At 39.5% G+C, this 21,447-nt stretch overlaps 2 protein-coding genes across 2 annotated transcripts in view; both read left to right on the top strand.

The window, feature by feature from the left end:
* Window positions 1-6,058, top strand: part of LOC109483322 (sushi, von Willebrand factor type A, EGF and pentraxin domain-containing protein 1-like) — a 27,009-nt gene extending 20,951 nt beyond the window's left edge. Inside the window, exons 17-25 of the mRNA XM_019786311.1 lie at window positions 509-685; window positions 1,576-1,752; window positions 2,402-2,584; window positions 3,002-3,175; window positions 3,411-3,587; window positions 4,038-4,220; window positions 4,782-4,949; window positions 5,138-5,314; window positions 5,898-6,058. Coding sequence (XP_019641870.1) covers window positions 509-685; window positions 1,576-1,752; window positions 2,402-2,584; window positions 3,002-3,175; window positions 3,411-3,587; window positions 4,038-4,220; window positions 4,782-4,949; window positions 5,138-5,314; window positions 5,898-6,058 — 1,577 coding nt within the window. The remainder of the gene's footprint in view (window positions 1-508; window positions 686-1,575; window positions 1,753-2,401; window positions 2,585-3,001; window positions 3,176-3,410; window positions 3,588-4,037; window positions 4,221-4,781; window positions 4,950-5,137; window positions 5,315-5,897) is intronic.
* Window positions 6,059-6,896: 838 nt separating this feature from the next.
* The window catches only part of LOC109483321 (MAM and LDL-receptor class A domain-containing protein 2-like), a 43,703-nt gene continuing 29,152 nt past the window's right edge, over window positions 6,897-21,447 (top strand). The window contains exons 1-16 of the mRNA XM_019786310.1: window positions 6,897-7,152; window positions 7,552-7,741; window positions 8,094-8,311; window positions 9,257-9,455; window positions 9,847-10,064; window positions 11,017-11,215; window positions 11,487-11,704; window positions 12,268-12,375; window positions 13,249-13,395; window positions 13,752-14,008; window positions 14,850-14,931; window positions 15,347-15,457; window positions 15,798-16,100; window positions 19,133-19,249; window positions 19,391-19,516; window positions 20,792-21,100. Coding sequence (XP_019641869.1) covers window positions 6,897-7,152; window positions 7,552-7,741; window positions 8,094-8,311; window positions 9,257-9,455; window positions 9,847-10,064; window positions 11,017-11,215; window positions 11,487-11,704; window positions 12,268-12,375; window positions 13,249-13,395; window positions 13,752-14,008; window positions 14,850-14,931; window positions 15,347-15,457; window positions 15,798-16,100; window positions 19,133-19,249; window positions 19,391-19,516; window positions 20,792-21,100 — 3,058 coding nt within the window. The remainder of the gene's footprint in view (window positions 7,153-7,551; window positions 7,742-8,093; window positions 8,312-9,256; window positions 9,456-9,846; window positions 10,065-11,016; window positions 11,216-11,486; window positions 11,705-12,267; window positions 12,376-13,248; window positions 13,396-13,751; window positions 14,009-14,849; window positions 14,932-15,346; window positions 15,458-15,797; window positions 16,101-19,132; window positions 19,250-19,390; window positions 19,517-20,791; window positions 21,101-21,447) is intronic.

Below are 21,447 nucleotides of genomic sequence, written 5' to 3'. Positions count from 1 at the left end.
ATAGGAATTATTTCTTTTGTACTTTGTACATTGCAGCTCGACAGTGCTCCTACCGGAGCGGTCTCCTACCCGGAAGGAGCCACCTTCACCTGTAACCCTGGATACGTACTGAACGGCATTCCTAACCCTACGTGCCAAGCCGACGGAACGTGGAGTCATCCTGTTCCAACATGCACACTTAAGATTAATCTGGCACTAGTATACACAAGAAATTCCTCGCAAGATAAATAAATCATTTAACGGCCATTTAGCGGTGAGGATATCAGAAGTGTCGTCCCTTTCAGAATTTAAGCGCTGGCAAACAGTACGGTTTGTGGAGTCAAGAATATAATTCAATACACAGTCATTTAGAACACAAGATGCTTCGTTTGCAGGTTGTTGTGTGTCCAATTATCTCCTAGACGTACGTACGTGTCCTACTCAGCAAAAGGCACATATAAGATATTGTGTTGTCTTTTCTAGCTAGATGCTTTATAGGAATTATTACTTTTTGTACTTTACATTGCAGCGGTCCAATGTCCGGCTCGGGCGGCCCCAGCTAACGGAACAGTGAGTCCTACCGGAGCGGTCTCCTACCCGAACGGGGTCACCTTCACCTGTAACTCGGGATATGCACTAAACGGCATTCCTTATCCGACGTGCCGAGATGACGGAACGTGGAGTCATCCTGTTCCAACATGCACACGTAAGATGCGTTTGATACTGTGGAAAGCTGAAATTTCTTGCAAACCGTTAGTGACGAGAACATACGACCGCAGATATTACGATTTTACCATTTCAGTTTGACAATGTCCGACGCTTACGTTACTAGGCAGACATTCGCCAAACAGATCTAGTAAGAGAAAATTAAAAGCCAGGATCACGTAATGTTTCAGTATTAAAACATGATTAACAGTTATAGTTTTGTATATCTTTAGAATAATTCCAATAAGGTGAATGATGGAAATTATTCTCATATTAATTAAGCAAATTAGATCATCATTTGCATAATTAGTACAAATGTATCTGTTGATGTTCCACCTGCCATACATTAAATATATCACATAAAAACATACACATAAAAGTGCTACTGCGTAAAGCACTGTAATTATAGTATTTCCCTTTATTTATGCAAATTATGTCTTTATTTGCATAATTTACGTTTAATTATGTACATCTCTGTCCAAGTTATCTACGAACCAAAAATGATGAAAATACGTTGTTTCTTTCTGGACTTATCCGCTTTAAAAGATTTCGCCAGAAAGTCCACTCCAGTTCCAGAGCAACCAGCTAGGGGGGCAAAACCCACAGCACTGACAGAAAAAGCCATCTGTTACTAAAAAGTCAATTCCGTATCATGTTCAGGCCAAAAGATACGAAAACGGGAAATTCTGCTGCAGTACCAAGGTCAGCCACCAGGAGAACCCACCAACATACCAAATATCATCACAATCCATTAAGGCCTTCTTAAGTTATGCTGACAAAGTAGGGGAAATACGACACACAGACAGACAGACACGCACAGACAGACACGCAAAAAATACTTCCATTTTTCATGGAGGCAACTAGGGTTACTGACCAAGTGAACCATTGCAGCGGTCCAATGTCCGGCTCGGGCGGCCCCAGCTAACGGAGCGGTGACTCCTACCGGAGCGGTCTCCTACCCGAACGGGGTCACCTTCAGCTGTAACTCGGGGTACGTACTGAACGGCGTTGCTACTCCGACCTGCCAAGCTGACGGGACATGGAGTAATCCTGATCCAGTATGCACACGTAAGACCACCTGCAAGTTATTATTTTTTCTGAGAATCAAAATGTCTATGGATTTATATACGACATGCACTAGATAGTAAAAAGGCATTTAGTTTTTTTTTCAGTAAAGGGATGGGTAAGGCCATGTTGATTTGATTATATGGATGACATTGACGCGCGCATGAATTTTCGGCCGTCCCCCCCCCCTAAAGTTTTCAACCACACTGTAAGTCGTACCAGTTACAAAATAAGCATATATATATACCGTAAGTTGCAAAAAAAATGATTGGAAAACGATACCAATGTCATAGAATGCCAAAATCAAACGAAAAAGACAAAAATGTAAAGAAATGAATTTGAAGAGTAGATTAGTCCCCATACCATACTCTGTGTCATCTGTTCAACCTTCATGACCACGTAGATTTCATAATAAAGGCAACTTTTTAGGACAAAACTTTTTATTCGCATACTCGCGTCAGTTTTGGGGTTCCCAGAGGCTGTCATCCATATAATTAAATCAACCTGGCCTAAAGGCATACATAATACATTTCTGTAATTGGAGGCAATCGAGTAACCTTTCTGTATTTGAAACGTGATAAAGACATTTATTGTTTTGTTCATCATATAGAACAGTAATAGTTATCTGAAAAAAAGTTCTTGACCATTTCAGCCATTGCAGCTATACAATGTCCGACGCTGACGGCCCCAGGTAACGGAGCGCTCAGCACAGTAGCGACCTCCTACCAGACCGTGGTCACCTTCACCTGTAACTCGGGATACGTACTGAACGGTGCTGCTGCTACGACCTGCCAAGCAGACGGGACATGGAGTAATCCTGTTTCAACATGCACACGTAAGATCGATTTGGAGGCTGATTTTACTAAGTCTAAGTTAGCAATGCCCAGCTAATCGTAGTTTGCAGCTCTCAGCAGATAGCGTTTGGTAATACAAGTGCTACATTGCCAGGCTGGCGGAACATGGGACAGTCCTGCAACAGGCAACCGTGATATTTTAATTTTGCACTAACATATACACGAGTAATTTCTAGCAAAACTGAATATCAAAACACCTATACCAGAGTGGTCAGAATGCCAGAAAGGCTGCCCACTTCAATATTCAATATAGCACAAAGATCAATTCATCACCTAGACACACTTTATATATATATATATTCAGCACAAAGCATACTTCTATTTAAGATATTGTGATGTATTTCATTTCTTGCTGCATATTCAACTGGATTTGTTTCTTTTTGTGCTTTCAATTTCAGCGATCGTATGCCTGCCCCAGACGCCCCCAGCTAACGGAGCGCTCAGTACCACAGACAGGACCTACCAGACTGTAGTCGGCTTCACCTGTAAGCCGGGGTACGTACGGAACGGCGCTGTTACTACGACCTGCCAAGCTGACAGAACATGGAGCAGTCCTGTTCCAACATGCACACGTAAGATGAGTTGCAAGTTGATGATAAGCTTTAGACCAATTTTCCATTTATTTTAGTATGCAGGCATTCACCAAACAGTACTAGTAAAGAGAGAAGTAGAAGCTGGGATCACGTAACCTTTCAGTATTCAGGTATGAATAACGGTTATAGTTTTGTAAATCTTCAGAATAGAAATAGTTTCTTTAAAAGGGTTATTGACCATGTAAGTAAGTATTGACCATGTGAACTATCTCAGCGGTGCAATGTCCGGCCCGTACGGCCCCAGCTAACGGAGCGGTGAGTCCTACCGGTCCGATCTCCTACACGAACGGGGTCACCTTCACCTGTAACTCGGGATACGTACTGAACGGCGCTTCTACTCCGACCTGCCAAGCTGACAGAACGTGGAGTCATCCTGTCCCAGTATGCACACGTAAGGCGTGAATTGATATTCTTTTAACAAATTGAAATGTCCTTGGATTGATTAAAGACATCCACCAGATAGTAAAAGAACAATTAGTACAGTACATTTTCAGTACAGAAAGGGGTTAAAGGCATAATACATGTATACATACATGCATACATGTATAATATATTGTGTTTCATTTCAAGCTATTTCAATATGTTTGACAGGAATTAATTTTTTTGCAATTTACATTTCATCGAATTGTGATATGTAGACCTTCAGAAGATAAAGAGATCGAGTAACGTTCTGTATTGAATGAATGAAATATTTGTTTGTTATAAGATACATCGCATACTAGTATATTTCTGAATGGCGTTTTCAAAACATGATGAAGATTAACATGTCTTGTTTAGTTAATGTCCAGAACAGAAATAGTTATCCGAAAAAAATTAAACTTAGGGTTCTCGACCATTTTAGCCATTATAGCTATTCAATGTCCGGCGCTGACGGCCCCAGCTAACGGAGCGCTCAGCACCACAGCGACCTCCTACCTAACCATGATCACCTTCATCTGTTACCCGGGATACGTACTGAACGGCGCGTCTGTTACGACCTGTCAAGCTGACGGGACATGGAGCAGTCCTGTTCCAACATGCACACGTAAGACCGAGTTAGAGATTGATTTTAGCTAGGCTAGTTAGCAATGCCCAGCGAATTATAGTTTACAGACCTTCAGCAGATAGTGTTACCAGTGCTACATGGCCAGAGGCTGACAGAAACTAGAATGCAATTGTGGCGACTTGTATATTGATGACTTAAGGGCATGGTTTGTAGATTTATGCCAACAAACATTGATTACGTACTAATATATACACGAGCAATTTCTAGAAAAATTAATTATAATTGTATATGAATATACAGTATATATAGCCTATACTATAGTGGACAGAATGTGAGAAAAGGCTTCCCATTTCAATATTCAGCGTTCCAAACAGACAAGCATACAAGTATCATACAAGCAATCGACGCCATTTTGTATACAAAGTCGTAGAACCTATAGCGTAACATGCATGTTCAACAGGTTTATGTCAGAAAGATCGGTCACCTAAACATGTAAATGTAACCTACTGAGCAGCTAAAGGCATACCCAAAATTTTATGTTTTCATGTATAGCTACATGTTTGGCAGTAATTGTTTGTCTATTTGTACATTCCATTGTAGCTCCACAATGCCCGCCCCCGCCGCCCCCAGCTAACGGAGCGGTGAGCGGTCTGATCTACCCGAACACGGTTACCTACAGCTGTAACCCGGGATTCCAATTTAACGGCGTTGCTACTTCAACGTGCCAAGCTGACGGAACGTGGAGCAGTCCTGCTCCAACATGCACACGTAAGATTGATATGGAATAAATTTATATAAATATATATATATATATATATATATATATATATATATATATATATATATATATTCAAACGCACTTCCAATATTCAGACAGAAAGAAAGATTTATTTTTTTAATTAATCACGTAAACATTTGTTTTCCATATATAAACAGCAGATTATTCACCATTTCAGCCAGGCCATGTCCGACGGTAACGGTCCCAACTAACGGAGCTCTACGTCCTCTCGGACCACACGCCTACCCAATCGTGGTCAACTTCACCTGTAACCTGGGATACGAACTGAACGGCGCTGCTGATACGGCATGCCAAGCTAACGGAACATGGAGTCATCCTATTCCAACATGCACAAGTAAAACAACTATTTGTTGGAGAATATCTCTGTCCGTTGATACCTTATGTATCGCACTGTATCATTCATCACGGAAAAGCATCTTTTGTCTATTTTCTTTATATCCATGAATTAATGTTTATATGGAATCAAATTAAATATCTAATAAGTATTAAACTCCTGTCATTTTATACAATAAAATGTAAATTTCCCTTTTTAATTTACGCAAATTAAATCATCAACGTACACCAAATTGGAATTGCGTTACTTTTAGTTCAGAACATAATGTAATATGTACAATGGGTGCAAAAGTGAATATCAACGATATATAATTGTTAGTAATATGGTTATTAATCTTGTTATTATTGAATACAGTAAGAAAGTTTTATTGCATGGTGAATATTAACACATTATTGAAATAGATATAGATTGAGGTATAGTGTGAAATATTGTTTGAATTGTAAATATTTACTTTTAAAGGTGATCTTTGGTTACCCATCCTAACAAATAGTTCTTAGAAAGATTTCAATTCCAAAACAATCGTTTATAATTGTGATTGTAATCTTTGCAATAATCAGTGATTCAATTTATTTCAACGTTTCAGTTTCCGCATCTCTCGGCGTGAGCTCTTGTGAGAATCTGACTGTTTTTGACAGTGATTCCGGCAGCTTTGCCTCCCCGAGCTGGCCAAGGCAATACCCCCTCTCCACCAACTGTACCTGGCAGATCAATGTCAGTCCGGGAAAAGCTGTGCTCTTACGGTAAGACATCTCATTTTAATTCAACAGTGACCAACGTCATTATGTTTACAGAAGGAAAACATATTGTTTATGCCCAGTTTCCTCCTATTCTTCCGTTCCAACTACTCTCTGACCGGGTCAATGATCAGACTGTCTCTCGCTGTTTTTTGTTTGCGGAAACGAAAAAATAAGATATTAGCAATATGTATAAATGGTACTCATGACTAACCCTTTCAACCCTTTTTGTGTTTTGTTGTCTTTTGTATCACACTCTTCGGTTCAATAAACTGCACAGTCAGTCACGGTTTTGGGAATGGAAGATGGATTTTTATTAAATTCATAATGTTAAAAATAGATTAGATTTGCATAGTTCTTTTGTTATGTACCTGACGTTAAAGCTATAAACAAGTAAAATACCTCCGGGCCTTTTATTGTATATTTTTATATGTTGTTTGTTATGTTTAGTTGATGGTGTTGAATTTTATGTGTTGGATTTAACGTTCTTGGTTGTGTTAACAGGACTAGGGTTTCAAACAAAGAATTTATAAAAAATATATTAAAAAACGCCAAAGGTCAACGGTCGCGACCATTTCCACGCTCAAAAGGGTGTTCTGGGGCCACCAAAAGGCACCATTTTCACGACCGAAAACACATATACAATAAACACAAAAGAACGTGCATCATCTACAGCCAATAGCAAAACGTACACCGAGTCCAAAAAAATACGTCCACCCAAACGCGAGAAACCGCTGCGAACATGAAAATCTAAATCTCTCACGAAACCCTTCCGCAGAAGGATGTCTCCTCCCCCGAGGGTAAAAAAAAAAAAACTTTCTTTGTTTTTTTCCTCCAATATGTTATCGATGTGTGACTTTACCTTTAAAATATCTAGTTTTGGTGACTTTAACGTGGAGCATGGTGGCAGGACGTGTATATGGGACAGACTGCGAATCCATGATGGACCAAACATCTCCTCTCCGGTGATCGCAACTCTCTGTGGTTCGTCTGTTGGTCCCGTCATCACAGCAGGAAGTTCTGCCTTCGTGGAATTCTACAGCGACGAGTCGGTGACTGATTCTGGATTTGTCGCCAGCTTCACTGCCTGGAACGACACTTTTAGTGAGTAGATTAATTTCTTTTCTTTCATATCATATCATATTAACATTCACGTTGATGTCTTTATTCTTTTATTGTAATTAACTAGTAACCACTGTTTAAGGTCCTTTTCACCCCAGGCCACTTTGTACGCTCAAAAACTTTAGGTACTACTGTTTGGTTTTAGGGAACAAAACTGCGCAACGCAATATACTGAGTTTTAACATCTTTTTATTATTACTAAGAATTTGGATTTAGAATAACTTGCGTTTAGGCATTTGGTGGCTCCTAGCTTTGGCGTGTGAACCAAGGAAATATTCAATAAAAATCCGTATTAAGTAACAGGTAGTCTATTTTGTTTAATGTATGCTATCGTGACAAGTATCCACCAATATTACTTTACTTTACATACATTACTTATAGCATGGAACACAACAACGCAGTACAGTACGTTTGCAGTAACGACACCAACACCCAGGCACTGTGGTAACCCAACTGTCTTAAGTGGTAACTCTGGCAGATTCACATCTCCAGGTTACCCAGGCAACTATCCGAACAACGTTTACTGTTCTTGGCAGATATCCGTCAGTACTGGCTACGTGGTCGCCATCCGGTAAGACCCTATTAAGGCTCATTTTCTGGCATCTGTTGATTTGAGCTCAGGAAACTATCTATCAACAAATTATTTAAACAGGACTGTATAGCATTATACTAAACTGTCTAATCCACCTCTGACTTAATAATGATACCACTCCGTCACGGTTTGACATATTAAAAAGCAAATGGACTGTATCACGGGTAACTAAAACGGTAGCTTTGCTATAATAATGTATTTAACGGTCTTGCTTTCTGCAAATATTCCATGCATTCTACAAATTAATTCAGATAAGAACTTATCATTTACCTCTTTTACACAGAAGTGAAATATTATCTCTCTTTCTTATTTGTATCTATGTTTTCCATAGGTTCATTTCATTCTCTCTAGAGAGTGCGACAAACTGTCGTTATGACTCTCTGGATGTTTATGACGGATCAAGCACATCTGCACTACAATTGGCCAGACTCTGTGGTTCATCTGCCCGAACAATCTTCACAACCGGCCGGAACGCCTTTGTGGTCTTCCGTACAGACGGGTCGGTGACAGAATCCGGATTTTCTGCCAACTTTACCGCAGAGAGAAGAAGTACGTGTCACGGCATATGAAAAAGTTTTTAAAACACTGTTGGCTTGCCGTAACCTATTTTTACATTCGTAGTACATTGGAAACTTCGCTTTTGGTACCCATCAAGATTTTGATCTTTATAATTTGTCCATTTTAAAAACCGTCTTTTACTTACGCTAAACATTAGCAATTCAAGTTTCGATGTTTTCAGTTACAGTTAATTGTAAAAAGCATAGTACGGTCAGACTGCTGAATTGCATGCTCATTTACCGGTGAAACACATTGGAATAGAAACATTGACTGACGTTGTTCAAGCAGATACAAATCTAAAATTACACAAACCATATCTAAAATCACTCTTATCATAGTCCTATGGTGATAAAATAACTATAAAAACCTATCATATAGAATGATAAGTTTTTGGTGTATATGAAGCAGCCATTACATACGCAATGCACGAGGAGAGTCTCAATATATCAATAATTCCAGAAAGCCATGAAAGTTCTGTAACAACCTCTAGCTTAAAATTCCTAATTCCTCTTTTATCTTAACTGAGTTAATTATTTGTAAACATTGTTTAACGCCCTTTCAACTTTGTATGTATTACAAATTCATATACTACCTTATTTTTAGGGACAAAATTACAATACAATTATACTGCATTCCTCTTTAGAGGTAGAAAAAGATGCTGCATAATTGTGCCGATTATTTGGTTTCAATATTATCATTATCAATTATGCATTTGATTTTGAATATTAATAGTAAGGAATAAGGGAATAACTAGCATTTCGGATTTTTGCGGCTCCCAGCACTAGCGTGTGAAGTCAGGAAATATCCAATAAAGAGCTATGTTCAGTAACATTTAGTCTACGTTGTAATATGCTATCATGACATTTATCCCCAAAGTGCCAAATGCAAAATTGTTATGTACTTGCATCCTTATTAAAGATGTAAAATTATTTACAGCATGGTACAACACAACACCGGCAGCGCAAAACAGTTCGTTTGCAGTAACGACACCAACCCCCGGGCAATGCGGTAACCTAACGGTCCTGAGTGCTAACTTTGGCAGATTCACATCTCCAGGTTACCCAGGCAACTATCCGAACAACGCTTATTGTTCTTGGCAGATATCCGTCAGTACTGGATACGTGGTGGCCATCCGGTAGGATCCTATTAAGATTGACTTTCTGGCATCTGTTTATTTGAGTTCAGGAAACTATCTACATGCTAACACGATGTCTTACATGGAACATGTGCCAAATGTTTAGCGCATTAGAAGAATGAATATTACTAGGTTGACTCTTCCCTACACCCTGATGTACTATGCAAGGCTGTCTGCACCACATTCCCTGCGATTTAATAAATGATACCACTCCGTAACGGTAATACAGTATCGCAGGTAATGTATCACAGGTAATTGAAACGGTAGTTTTGCTATAATCATCTATTCTAATAATGGTCCTGCTTTCTACAAAATCAGATCATTGCTTATCATTTACCTGTATTACACAGCCCATGAAATGTAATCTCTCGTATTTATATTAATTTCATAGGTTCAGTACATTCTCTCTGGAGAATGAAACAAACTGTGGTTATGACTCGCTGGTTATTTATGACGGATCAAGCACAGCTGCACTACGTTTGGCCAGACTATGTGGTTCATCTGCCCCAGCAATCTTCACAACCGGCCGGAACGCCTTTGTGCTCTTCCGTACGGACGGGTCAGTGACAAGATCCGGATTTTCTGCCACATTTACCGCGGAAACAAGAAGTACGTATATCAAGTTCACGGCAGATGAAAACTTTTAAAACACTGTTGGCTTGTTGTAAGCTATCGTTACATTCGTAGTACATTGGAAATTTCTCATTTGGTACCCATCAAGATTTTGATCTTTATAATTTGTCCATTTCAAAAACTGTCTTTCACTTACGCTAAACATTAGCAATTCAAGTTTCGATGTTTTCAGTTACAGTTAATTGCAAAAAGAGGCATAGTGTGGTCAGGCGGCTAAATTGCACACTTATTTACATACAGCCAGTGAAACATTGACTGGCGTTGTTCAAGCAGCTACAAATCTAAAATCAATTACTCTTAGCATAGTCCTATGGCGGTGAAATAATCATAAAAACCTATCATATAGAATAATACGTTTTTGGTGCATGTAAAGCAGGCATTACATGCGCTATGCACGAGGAGAGTCTCAATACTATATTATTAATATCAATAATTCCAGAAAGCTATGAAAGTTCTGTAACAGCCTTTAGCTTAAAATAATCAATTCCTCCTCTATCTTAACTTACTAAACTATTTATAGCCATTGTGTAACACCTTTTTAACCACTTTGTTCTTATGTATTACAAATGCATATACTACCTTATTTTAGGGCCAAAATTGCAATGCAATTATTCTGCATGTTTGTCAATGTATTCCTCTCTAGAGGTTGACAAAAAGGTGCTGGTTAATTGTGTCCATTATTTTGTTTCAATATTATTATTATCAATTAAGCATTTCAATAGATATAGTAAGGAATAAAACAAAAACTAGAATTTCGGATATTTGGCGGCTCGCAGCACTACCGTGTGAAATCAGGAAATATCCAATAAAGAGCTATGTTCAGTAACATTTAGTCTACTTAGTAATATGCTATCGTGACATTAATCCCCAAAGCGTTAATTCCAAAGTTGTACTTGTATCCTTGTTAAAGACGTAAAATTATTTCCAGCATGGTACAACACAACACCGGCAGCGCAAAACAGTTCGTTTGCAGTAACGACACCAACACCCAGGCACTGTGGTAACCCAACTGTCTTAAGTGGTAACTCTGGCAGATTCACATCTCCAGGTTACCCAGGCAACTATCCGAACAACGTTTACTGTTCTTGGCAGATATCCGTCAGTACAGATTACGTGGTGGCCATCCGGTAAGACCATAATAAGGTTCATTTATTGTGAACTGTTAATTGATAGTTCTGGAAACTATCTACTAACAGGAATGTTTAGCATTTAAGAAGGATGAATGAATTGCTTCATAATATTCAAAAGGGTTGCTCTGTTTTATTTTTTTATTTATTCAAATGGTCCTGGATTCTGCTAATATTCCATGTATTCAACAAAATCAGATCATTACTTGTCATTAACCCTTTTTACAGGGCAGGTGAAATAACCTCTCGTATTTATATTGATTTTTTATAGGTTCAGTGCGTTCTCTCTCCAGAATGAAACATACTGTGGTTATGATCACCTGGTTGTTTATGACGGATCAAGCCCATTTGCACCACATTTGGCCAGACTATGTGGTTCATCTGCCCGAACAATCTTCACAACCGGCCAGAACGCCTTTGTGGTCTTCCGTACGGACGGGTCAGTGACAGAATCCGGATTTTCTGCCAACTTTACCGCAAAGAGACGATGTATGTATATCAAGTTAATGGCATGTTTATAAATAAAGTTTTGTTATTGAATGTGCTCATGGCATGTTTATATAAATAAGGTGTTGGGCTTTTTGCTATCAGTGGAAACTTCCCGTTTGCTCGAGTTAAATTTTTGTTAAGTCCCTTCGTCCTTTCAATCATATTACACTTTCTCTGAACTTCATGAATGGAACGATTAGCATTTGTGTAGAACTGTATTATGCACAATTTGTCAACGGTTAGAAACATTCCGCAGTTAGTTACATTCGCATCGTTCAAAGAACCCTTTGTTCTCTACTGACGCCCTCCTATCTTGCCGGTGATACAAACTTGTCAAAGTCAATTTTTCCGAAAAACATGCTATTTCCATCGTTCTACTGTGCTCAGAAGACATATGGATACACCTACATGTATGACGTGGGAAAAGACTTAAAGAAAAACACTCTTTTTGAAGAGCGTTGACGAGGACGCATTGAAGAACACTGGCCTCTGTAAAGGCGCCCCGCCGCTTACACGATATTCTGTTAATGCTCAGTTTACTCTATACGCCTACTTACATGCAGCTTGTCGGTCGGACGAGTTCCGGTGTGACAATTTGGAATGTATACCGTTCTCGGCAAGATGTAACGATCGTATGGATTGTCCTGATTGGAGCGACGAATCAAACTGCAGTAAGTAAATAATAGATTTTACGTCGGTGAGGGTTATACAACTAGGTAATAAGATACGCCAAAACACTCACTCAAGCAACTATAAAAGCTGGTTTATAAAATAGATATTCAATAGTTCCAGCTTATAAACATGGCTTTCTTCACAAGTTCCCTTGTGTCACTGATGAAAGATAATGGATGCCACCTGAAACGTCGGAACGTTTCCAAAATCATATTCAGCTGCTTGAGTAACTGTTTATTGGCGTAATGATAGTTTTTCTTGGATTTAAAGTGCTCCCTATATACATATACATGATATATATATATATATGTATATATATATATATATGTATGTATGACGTGGGAAAAAACTTTAAAAAAAACACTCTTAAGTATGAATACATGAGTACATGAATATCACATGATATTCATGTACATGACTTTGTTAAAGCTACGTAACTTTTTTCCTGAAATGCTAAGATGGCTTTCTTTATCAAGATACGAGACGACTGCCACCAAATGGTCAGAATATGATCTACTGAACAGTCGTAAAGATCAATGTCGTTTGACGAAGGCATAAGGGCGTGGTTTCAAATACATTTTGACCTTCGAAGTGGTTTAAAATACATTTTGACCTTCGAAGAGATAACAATGGCTAGCTTATTTCGGTTCTTTGGTTTTATTGACTGGCAAATAATATACTAATTTTGGTCCAAAGACATACGACTGAGGGCAAACCTGGTTTTATTCAATTTTATGGTCATGCCCTAGCATTTTCTAATCAATATAGCTATCTCCTGGCTCGAATCTTCGTATTGATGAGTCAATGAATTTTGGATTGATCTACAAACATACCGTTGAGAACGAAATTCAATGTTTTTTTTTCTTCATTAGTTCACACCTTTGAAGGAGCATGTGACTTTGATGAAGATCAGTGTAACTCTAGAACAACTGCCTCGAGGAGTTTCCGGTGGTACCGACACTCTGGTAGAACATCCTCCTCCTCTACGGGACCATCATCAGACCATACAAGTGGATATGGTATGTCAACCATTATCTTTTGAATTATCTATTTTTTTAGTTTTAAGCTGGTGTACTAACGATTGGCTTGCTATGTTAATATTACATCTTTAAGTTTAAACACTGAAACTGCAATATTTGGTGCTTATAGACAGCTAACTTACGTACATTAATTCTTTTTTTAAACCGGTCATGACGTATACTTGTTTGATATGCATGGTTTTATATGTACAAGGAAGCTACTGGTTATTGAGCTCCAAATGCAACTGCAAGTCGAAAATTGCCAATCATTCACTCTGATGTTGTTTCTTACCATTAAAGTGCTAATTTACATTTTGAATGCTAGAAAATATGTAATTGTCTTTTGTCATCTTCAGGGTATTATATGTACACGGAAGCTACGTATGGTAGTACTGGTTCGACGGCCAGTTTAACGTTTCCGATCATTCGCTCTGCCGGTCAGCACTGCCTGTGGTGGTTCTACCACATGTATGGGGCGACCATGGGCACACTGAACGTCTATGTGTCCCAACCTCAGTATCCTGATGTTTTAGTATGGACAAGGTCTGGAAATCAAGGAAATCAATGGCTACCTGCTTCAACCTCTATTTCAATAAATGCTAGTGTATTTCAGGTGAGTGAAAAAAGCTATCTAAAGGGATTTTCGAGATCATTTGAGCCATCATCTTAAGTGTAGACTGGTTTACGTTGTCTTTTGAATGTTGTGATTTCTATTTCATACTGGGCCAAGCCCTATCTGGGGCATTCCGCCCAAAGTACATGTCAAATGCAGCCGGTGTTGGTGCTTCAAAAATAAATTGAAAAGGCGGATAAAAGTACTCAAAGTAATCTTGACTGTAAAGCCGCAATGGAACCAGGTCACTATGTTTGTGATTCATTTAATGGCTGTAGGTTGATTCAATTAATGGCTGTGTGTGGAAAGAAACAGCCTTTATGTGTATTTGTGCTGAAAGATAAAGGGTGACTTCTGGTTATGCTGGTGTTGCTGGTGAGACATTCATGGACAGCCATCTTGACTAATCGTTAATAGCGTTGTATTATAGTAAAGGAATACTTGCCTTTTTTCTTCTGTCTTGACAGGTTGTCCCAGTTATTTTGAGATCTGCATCTGTGCAATGCTGGCAATCATTGTCTGTAGTAATTTGCTATGTACCTGGCAGCTCGGTTCTATACTGTCTTTATCCTGTCTTGTACGATATTTTACTGGGCATGCTGGCGTCCCTGGAGTCTCTGGCAGCCTATTACAGCTTCCACCTGACTAGAGATGCGTTAACTATTGCTCTTACTTTTAGCTTGCCCCCTTATGTTTATTCTTCCTCTCATTCTTAATTTCTAATAGCTTACAAATTGTCAATGTCATACTATTCATACTGTCGTCACCATCATATATTGATTTATATTCAAAGCGAAACAATGTTACGTAATGTAATTCCGTAAAAAATTGTCGACTGTAGGTTCGCTATGAAGGCGTAAGAGGAACCAGCTATACAGGTGACATGGCGATTGATGACATCGATGTGGAATCTGGTCCCTGTCGTAAGATTATTTTTATTCAGCTAATATCATCAATTTGTCTTTCGGGTACATCATACGATTAATCAACAATTTCCGAAGTGCATGCTTTTGTAGTGATATTGATGTCTAAAACCTTAGCCTAGAGCATGTATTTCAGTACATGGAAATACTTAATAGATTAAACAATGCCTACAGTTAGAGTTGCGAATGACAGATTGCTCGATGTTACATTATTACTACCTTTTGCAATATTGGCCTTTATAGGATTGCGTTTTTTTCTCTTTTCAAAAGATGCTATTTCGAACGATTCACATAATTTCTAATCGAGAAAAAAAATAGGTTCTTCACATTTACTTGCAATCAGGGGTGAATAACCTGGATCAGTACCGTGTACAAAATATATTGTATATGCTGGTTGTATTTTTCATATGTGCAGCACCTTGTCGACCTGACCAGTTCCAGTGTAACAATACCGAGTGTGTGCCTCTCTCAGCCAAGAACAATGGCCATCCTGACTGTCTAGATTGGAGTGACGAAACAAACCGCAGTAAGTTTGTGCAACCAAGTACAAATGACTTGTCGTTTGTGGCCATATTTTGACGTATACGTATCGTCCTTGGGAGGCCTTTTCGTATTTATGACAAATGCCTTTGTATTGCAGAATATGTCTTCTTTGTGAAGCGGAGTCTTATATTGTTATATGTTGATATTGGTACATAGAAAATTGGCTTATAATTAGATTTCTTCTTCATTAGCATTTAATTGATTGTGTTTACATTGTTAGCTAAAAGAGTTAAGTGTTCAGATCTCAAGTTCCCTCGAAAACTTTATTAGCCCTCTTGCTGGAATTTATCAGTCCTTCTACAGTTGCCTATTTTTTTCGACAGCGACCTTCCCTATTGTATGGGAGCCGTTCAACTTTACGTATGGCAACAGTTGCACAAGCTGTACCGGTGAGCGTTTTGTAAGGAAAAGCAACTACACCTACGGAGGTCAGAGTCTGTATGTCGGTGTTGTTTTGTGCTCGCTGACTCAGTACAAGATATTTCTGAGTGACAACCTGAACGGGACGTTCCAAAATATAGGCGATGGTGCAGGGCACGGTCAGGACCACTGTGAGCTTGTTGGAGCTTCATCAGATCCCCCATCCTCGTCACTGGATCCAGATTATCAAACCTGTAGTGGAACAGGTAAGCTCAACTATGTGACTAGAAAGAGCCTTGAGGCGGTAGCGTTTTACCGAGATCTATTGCTCGTTTGGCCATACCCATTCGACTATTCAAAGATGTAGAGCGTACCAAAATGGGCCAATTTTCAACGATTCAAATTTTCCCTCATTTTGTACAGAAATTTGTGCAAGTGATACCATATCACAAATTTGTTTTTTTTTTTCTATCGGGGTGTGTTTGTGTGTGCAAAAATATATAATCCATATTGTTAACCACGCATTTGAATAATATGCTTAACAACTGTTACCACAATGCAATGCCTATTCAGTAAGAATGCCATTAGATGCAGGATACATTTGGTACACAATGACCTTGGAATAGCTGATTATCAGATGCCTTGTTCTTTCATTCTTATAGACAAAACAAATGGTAGCTGGTTCATACGTCGATGAAGGTTAGACATCCAGGTAATACGATATGCCAAAAAACAGTTACTCAAGCAACTGGATATGATTTTGAAAACGTCAGACGTTTCAGCTAGTATCCACTAGCTTTCGTCAGTGACTGAGAGACCAGAGGGGAAAGCAGGTTTATATACACAACCTGTTGATTGATATGCAAATAAAGTGAAGACAAATTTTTTGGAAGTCGAAAAAGGAACAAAAGTCAGACAAGTCAAGACAAGATGATGCAAATTAGTCTGAAAGCTCCTGTTATACAGGACAGGAGCTTAAGTGTTAAGCACAGGCCAAAACCGACGAGAGGTGGGTAAAAAACCTAAGTAGCCATACTCTCACAGAACCAGAGAAATCACTGCTTTCTAAAGGTCTAAATTTTGCAGTAGCACACAACAAGATTCCCAGCGTTGACATTGTGACAGAAACCGAGTCAGCAATTCGTCGGGCACGTTTACCACAGAGACAAGCTGAAGCCTTGCGCACCAAAGTAGCTACCACCCTGAAAGTCTCCAAACCCCCTGCTAGTAACATCACACGGGAAGAACGTACCGCTCTCAAAGATTTGGCTACCAATCAAGACTTCTTCCTGCAGACAAGGGCAGATGCACAGTAGTCTTAGACAGGGAGCAGTACGACAGGAAGGTACAGGACCTATTGGGAGACAAAGACACCTACATGCCCTTGAAAAAGGACCCCACTGACAAGTTTAAAGGGAAAATCAGTTCAGCTCTCAAGAAATTGCAAACTGAAGGAGTTCTGGATCGCCCCACCTACCTAAAACTCAACCCCACAACGGAACAACCCCCTGCTTTCTACGGCCTTCCCAAAATCCACAAACAAAGTGTCCCTCTACGACCCATAGTCTCCAGTATAGGCTCTGTCACCTATGAGTTAGCAGGTTTTCTAGCCAAGATTTTAGGACCACTAGTGGGGAAATCTCAGCACCATGTACAGAATAGTGCCGACTTTGTCAACAAAATCAAAGACATTCATGTAGAGGATGATGAAACCATCACTTCGTATGACGTGTGCTCACTTTTCACCTCCATACCACCCAAGGAAGCAGTGTCAGTAGTCAAGGAAGCCTTGGAAGCCGATGATACACTTGCAGATAGAACCAACCTATCCGTTGATCAAGTTTGTGAGCTACTAGAACTCTGCTTAGGATGCACATACTTTACCTACAAAGGACAGTTCTACCAACAAATGCACGGCTGTGCTGTGGGATCACCAGTCTCACCAATTGTTGTAAACCTGTACATGGAGAAGTTTGAAAACAAAGCCCTCAGCACTTTCAATGACACTCCCCCGGCCAACTGGTTTCGATATGTAGATGACACTTGGTGCAGATTGAAAAAGAGGGTAGCTGCTGACTTCTTTGACCACATCAACCAGATAGATGACAACATCAAGTTCACACAGGAGCCAAGCCATGACAACATGCTCCCTTTCCTAGACACCAAAACTATCGTAGAGGAAGATGGTAACCTTCGTTTCGAAGTGTACAGGAAACCAACCCACACTGATCAGTACCTGGCTTTTGATTACCACCACCCTTTGGAACACAAACTAGCAGTGATCAAAACTCTCTTCCATCGTGCAGACAACATTGTCACTTCAGACCAAGCCAAAACGGACGAACAAAGACACCTCCGAGGTGCCCTGGCTAAATGTGGCTACCAAAACTGGACTTTCAACAAAGCGCTCAAACCTTCAGATCAGTCTAAGAAAACACAGAAGTGCAAACCATTGACCAACAAAAACAAGGCCAACATCACTATTCCGTATGTCCAAGGAGTATCTGAGAAACTCCGACGGATCTTCCAAAACTTCAACATAGCCACTAACTTCAAACCTCACTCAACCCTCAGATAAAGACTGGTACACCCTAAGGACCGACCTCACAAGGGTACCAAGGCGAATGTTATTGACAGACTCAAATGTGAGGAGCCCAATTGCAACAACACCTACATCGGAGAGACAAGTCGACCGCTTAAAGTAAGGTACAAAGAACATTGCCGACCTAGTGCCAACGGCTACTCCTCAGCTATTTTCCACCACCTACAACACAACCAGGGTCACTCTTTCAAACTCGAGTCCACGGATGTCTTAGACCGCGAAACACGCTGGTGGGAACGGGGTGTTAAAGAGGCAATATATGAAAGAATGTACAACCCCACCCTCAACAGGGAAGGGGGGCTACGGGTCGATCTTTCCGGCACTTGGGATTTGGCACTCCCAGCCCCGAGGACAGACAACACTTAAGCTCCTGTCCTGTATAACAGGAGCTTTCAGACTAATTTGCATCATCTTGTCTTGACTTGTCTGACTTTTGTTCCTTTTTCGACTTCCAAAAAATTTGTCTTCACTTTATTTGCATATCAATCAACAGGTTGTGTATATAAACCTGCTTTCCCCTCTGGTCTCTCAGTCACTGACGAAAGCTAGTGGATACTAGCTGAAACGTCTGACGTTTTCAAAATCATATCTAGCTGGTTCATAGCTTAATCAGTAGAAGTACAACAAACATATTACGGTTTAGAACATGTCACAGAAATTAATTTTGTAATTTGCCCTCTAAAAACATTGCCTTAGGTTATTGGCGCTATCGCCGTGAAGACAATTTCACGAAGGGAGCCATCGGTTATAGATCGGAAAATAGCATCACGTGGTATGGACGCTGGTACGAGTGCGGTGTTACAATACCTGAAGGTATGTTCATATTGCATTGTTTTTTAACCGATAATGTTATCATTGACTTAAGTAGCATCTAGTTCTATCGACATGCATGCAAAACGTTAACCATAGAAATAATATATGATTTGAGTATAATTTGTCTTGATTCTTACGTAGACCGAGACGAGGATGGCTGGAGTTGTAACTTTAATACAGACCAGTGTAACTCCATGGTGACTGGTACAAGTGGTGAAGGAGGTTTTCGGTGGATTCGGCGCTCAACTAACAGTCCCGATGAACATGGTATGACATGGATATATGCCAGGGTAATGAATTTTAGATGGTAGGTACAAGTAGATTTAGCAATCGAAAAGAAGTATACGAGTATTGTTTTGGTGCGTGTCTGTGTGTGTGTGTGTGTGTGTGTGTGTGTGTCTGTTTGTGTGTGTGTTTCCGCACATTTGGAGTCAGCATGACTTGATAACGCCTTTATGGATTGTGATGATTTTGTATGTTGGTAGGTCTTAGAAAGACGAAGGTCAATGTCAGATTAGAGCCTCCTGGTGGATGACCTTGGTACTGCAGCAGAACTTCCGGTTTTTGTATCTTTTGTCCTGAGCATGCTATGGTATTGTTTTTTGGTGACAGATAGCTTATCCTGTCAGCAATAAGTGGTGTAAGTTTGATTCCCCTAGCAGCTTGTTCTGGAACTGCAGGTTAGTTTCTGGTAAAAACTTTTAAAGCCAATACATCCAGATAGGAACAACGTATTTCATCATTTATGGTGTGTAGATAGCTGAAAGAGACTTGTACATAATTAAATGCAAATTATGAAAATACCTAATTTGCATAATTAAAGAGGAAATTCTATAATTACAGTGTTTTATATAATGGTACTGCTGTACATGTAATCTATTCAATCTGTGGCAGGCGGAACATCAGCAGATACCAATTATGCAAATGATGACCTAATTTGCATAATCAATGTGAAAATTTTGTGACTCCTTATTGGCGAATGATGGGAATTTTATACCCTGTGACATATGTAAGTTACTTAAAGGTTAACACCACTATGCATACACTATGTTAATGTAGAGATCATTTGCATAATTAATGAGGGCATGAAGTTGAAATGAAGTATGACAAAGGAGAGGAATTTTACACGAAAAATATTGTCATTTGAGTTTAGAAAACCATAAATTAAACTAGATTATGCAAATTACGACCGTATTTCCATAGTCAATGAGACAAATAAAAAAACATTTACAAAAGCTTATACATTTCATGGACGTATGAGGTCTCCGAATTCTTATCAGATATTGAGAATGCAAAAAAATGTCATAATTTCAAAATGGTGACTGCCTGAAATTTCCTACAGAATTAGGAAGTTAATAAGTAAAGGTAAACATTATCAATCATAGCATACAAATCAGGACCTCTTTTGTATATTTCATAAGGAAATGTTAGAATAGATTCCTTTGCTACAATGATTTACACTGGATGGAGCATATGATCAACTGATACAATCGATTAAAATGCGTAAGTTGCTTCCTTTTTCAATTTTTTTACTTCTTCCAGGTATCCGACTTGTTGGCGGAAATTCTACCAATGAAGGCAGAGTTGAGGTGCTCTATAACGGACGATGGGGGACCGTCTGTGACGACCATTGGGGGCTGGATGACGCTCACGTGGTCTGTCGTCAGCTGGGATTTCGCGGTGCAACAGCGGCTCCTCGAGTAGCAGCCTTCGGTCAGGGGTCTGGGCCGATCTGGCTGGACAATGTAAACTGCGATGGGTCCGAGACAACCATTTCTGACTGTGGACACAACGGTTGGGGATCACATGACTGTGGGCACTATGAAGATGCGGGAGTTGTTTGTGAACGTGGTATGTCCAACGATTAACGTATTTATCCCTGATGGCAATGTTATCCACTGTACAAAGTTGAGCGTTTATTCCTGGTGTTTTACGGCAAGGTTTATATAAAATTCAACTTAAATTTTCTTACTGGAGATATACGCATCTGAAAGAATGGACGTCAGGATAACCTGGGGATGGCAATCACAGTCAATTTAGCTCACTTTACATTCTTGTTGCACTTATGGATAACCTATTTTTGATACCCTTTGTCATACGTATACATCTTGTCTCACGTCTAATGCGTGATATACATGGGTCTTCATTGCAGTTGGTACATTTGTATATACAAATACTACAAAGTTACTTTTAGTACA

This window comes from Branchiostoma belcheri, unplaced genomic scaffold, assembly GCF_001625305.1.
Source record: "Branchiostoma belcheri isolate BF01 breed outbred unplaced genomic scaffold, Haploidv18h27 scaffold64, whole genome shotgun sequence".
Classification (NCBI taxonomy): Eukaryota; Metazoa; Chordata; class Leptocardii; order Amphioxiformes; family Branchiostomatidae; genus Branchiostoma; species Branchiostoma belcheri.
This window is presented reverse-complemented; position numbering and strand designations above follow the sequence as displayed.